General features: G+C 33.3%; 1 protein-coding gene across 1 annotated transcript; it reads right to left on the bottom strand.

Annotated features, from left to right (window-relative positions):
- Positions 1-1,532: 1,532 nt before the first annotated feature.
- Positions 1,533-3,242, bottom strand: LOC112906213. Its single transcript, XM_025980016.1, has 2 exons — positions 2,019-3,242; positions 1,533-1,971 (listed from the first exon to the last, which is right to left on the bottom strand). Exons 1-2 carry the CDS (start codon positions 3,210-3,212, stop codon positions 1,963-1,965), a joined length of 1,203 nt encoding a protein of 400 aa, XP_025835801.1. The 5' UTR covers positions 3,213-3,242; the 3' UTR covers positions 1,533-1,962.
- Between the last annotated feature and the right edge of the window lie 250 nt (positions 3,243-3,492).

Raw genomic sequence — 3,492 nt, forward strand, 5'->3', positions numbered from 1 at the left:
ATTAATATTGTGCAACTGGTTAAATTGGATCGTGATTTCGATGAAGAATAAAAATTCACTGTTTTATTTAACACATTTACTGGAACTTCTATTATAATCAATAAAAACTAAACTTCAACGTCTAAATTAAAACTATCAAAATTCGTCCGACAATGGAAACTATTTTGGATGGTTACTGGATGCAAAACATACTTGATTGAAAGATGAAATGTGAATGTTTGATATTCTTAATGTACTATGAACTCTAACTATGAACAGGTAAACTGGTGAATATTATTCTAGCGGGGGTGAATAACTAGAAATTGAATATAATATAACACAGAATATGAAAAGCCCTATCATTAAATATGAGCACAATCGCCATACATCATTTCCTTCCAGTTTATAAGGGTTCTACGAATACCCAGGTAAAATGTAAATGGGTCCTGTTGTCACCAACTTAGACACTATTTATAATTACAAATATGAATATAAATTAAAAATATTTNTTCAGGTTGTCCATACCTTCCAATTTTTTTTAGAATTGCCTGTTTCCCTACAACGCTCAAAAATGTGTTCAAGCGTCTCTGGCTCCTTTTCACATAATCTACTAATTTCTTTTCTTTTTCTTCCCAATACCTTGACGCTCTATTTTCACTTCCCAATCTAAATCTTGCAGTTAATTGTAGCTCGTTTTTTCCCTTTACTCCTTCATCTTTCAAATAAGGAGGTATTTTTTCTCCTTCTTTCCATAATATCTTGTACTCTTGAGCGAATTTCAGGTTTCTCATTTTCTCTCTCCTTCTTTGTTTATCAATATCTTTCGTTAAGTTTTCTAGTTCCTTTCATACATTTCTCTCATTTTCCAGCTTCCATATATAATGTTTGATTGACCATCCTCTCTCCATTAAAAAATTCTTTCTTTCTTTTTCCCATCTCTCCTTTGTGGTTTTCTTTTCTTCCTTTTGCAAGAGCGCAATTTTGTCCTTAACTTTTACACATTCTTTTAGTATTGCGTTGCCTTCGGAATTTAATATTTTTTCTTCGTACTTTAAGGCCCTTTTTGAATATTTTATGGTCAGTTTTTCATATTTTGTTTCTTCCTGAAGAAGGTATCTCGGAGTACTCTTATCTAGCTTTAGTGTCCATTTAATATATCTGTCCTGAATACTTTCGATTTCTTTTCTCTCTTCCCATCCCCAGATTTCTGCCCCATACATTATTATACTTTCTACTAGTGTCTCGAAAAGAAACATTCTCTTTTTCCAGCAATCTCTTAAGTTTCTTTCTCCTATTCCCCATACTTTTCCCATTACACTTAATGCCTTCTTTTTCAGATTTTTAATGTGCTTGTCTACTCCATTATTCCTCTGTAATATGAAGCCTAAGTAATTAAATTCTGTAACCTCTTCGATTGTTTTTCCGTTCCATTGGAATTCGACTTTTTTCTTTCTTCCTCCTGCCTTCTTCCCTCTTAAAATTTTTGATTTGTCTGTATTTAATTCCAACCCTCTTTCCTTTATGTATTTGTTGAATTTTGTTAACATTTCCCTCATTCCTCTTTCATTATTCGCTAATAAAACTATGTCATCTGCATATGACACTGACCAAATTTTTTTTCTACCGATTACTATACCTCCTTCTTGCGCTGTGCTCATTTTCTTCTCTAAGTTTGCAAATGTTGCATTAAAAAGTACTGTGCTCAGTGGACACCCCTGTCTTATGCCTTCTCTCATTGATATAATCTTTGATTTTTCCCCATTAACTTCTATCTTAAAGTAAGTTTCCTCATAAATTTCTCTTATCCTCTCTTTTAATTTGTTTTCTATATTTAGCTCTTCTAAGGTCTTCCATATCGTATCTCTTTTAAGCTTATCGAAAGCTCCTTTCATGTCTGCAAAGAAGAGGAAAATTTCACCTTTTTCTTTCTTTATTTCTTCTTCGATGGCCGTTTTAACTATGTATATTGCGTCAATAGTTCCTTTATTTTTCCTATATCCCATCTGCGTCTCTCCTAATGCTTTTTTGTCTTCCAATTCCTTTTCTAATCTTTTCCTAAGTATTTCCGCGTAAATTTTATATCCTGTGTTCATAAGAGTTATTCCTCTGTAGTTTTCCGGTTTATGTCTATCTCCTTTCTTGAAAATTGGTTTTATTATTCCCATTTTCCATTCCTCAGGCAGATCTTCATCTCCATTCCATATTTTATTTAGTATTCCTTGCAAGTTCTCTTGTAATTCCTTTCCACCATATATCCAGGCTTCATTTGTGATTTTATCTTCTCCAGCCGCCTTTTTCTTTTTCAGCTTCTTTATTACTTGTTCTACTTCCTCTTGCGTTATTTCTTGATCTTCATTTTTTTCTATTTTCTCTTCTTTACCCAGCTGTCTTGTTTCTTCTACTACTTTTCCTCCCATTTGTTTAGCAAAGTGCTCAGTCCATTCAACCATATGTATTTTTTTACTTATCTCTTCTTTTTTTGTTCTTTGTTTGTTTATTAACTCCCAGAACTTCTTTCCCGTTTTGTCCTTTCTTGCTTCTGACCAGTCTTTCTCCAATGTCAGTCGTTTCTTATCCTCAATTATTTTTTTGTATTTCTTTTTACATTCACAGTAATCTGTTTTCAGTTCACCTGTTTCTATATATTTTTTCCTTGTCTTCTTTAACTCTAGTTTTGCTGCGTGACATTCTTGATCCCACCATTTCTTTTTCTGGATACTTGTATTAATCCTTATTTCCTTTATACATACCGCTGCTTTTAGCTTTTCTCTGAGTCCGTTCCAATTTTCTGGTCTTCCTAATTCTTTTAACTTATTGTTGTAATTTAAAATATCCTCCTCCGACCATCCTTCGTAGATTATTGTTTTGTATTTAGATCCTTTTTCATGTACCTTTTTCGTTAAAATATTTAATTGCAAGTCTAATCTTTGATGGTCTGACTCATTGTTATCCACTACCTGCATTCTCTCTATCAGATCTTCTTCAGTTTTCCTATTAGTAATTACGTAATCTATTACTGACCTTCCTTTAGTTCCTATGTAGGTTAATTCCCCTTGTTCATCGCCTCTTACGTTTCCATTTAGGATGTACATTCCATTATCTGAAACCCAATTCAGTAGTACCTCTCCTTCTTTATTTACAACCTTATCTTTCGATAGCCTATATTCTTCTGTCATCATTTCACTCTCTCTTCCACCTTTATTTGCTGTTCTTGCGTTAAAATCTCCTCCCATTATTATGTATCCTTCCTTGATATCTTCTAATATTTTNGGAGTTAGGAGGGGTAGAGGTAGACCTAGATTAGATTACTGTTCGCAAATAGTTAAGGATGTGGGCTGTTCTAGTTTTAGGGAAATGCGAAGTTTAGCTCAGGATAGGAAAGAGTGGAGGTAAGTGTCCAACCAGTCTTAGGACTGACGACCTTATGATGATGATTATATCAATCCTGATTCTTAATTTTCTTCCATATACATTAGAACAACTTTCACTCCCCATATTGAATTTAACCATATA

The sequence above is a fragment of the Agrilus planipennis genome, unplaced genomic scaffold (genome assembly GCF_000699045.2).
Source record: "Agrilus planipennis isolate EAB-ADULT unplaced genomic scaffold, Apla_2.0 scaffold2029, whole genome shotgun sequence".
In the NCBI taxonomy this organism is placed as follows: Eukaryota; Metazoa; Arthropoda; class Insecta; order Coleoptera; family Buprestidae; genus Agrilus; species Agrilus planipennis.

Excerpts from the sequence above, each read along its gene's own strand:
- LOC112906213 (XM_025980016.1), bottom strand. The coding sequence starts at position 3,212 with ATGGGAGGAGATTTTAACGCAAGAACAGCAAATAAAGGTGGAAGAGAG.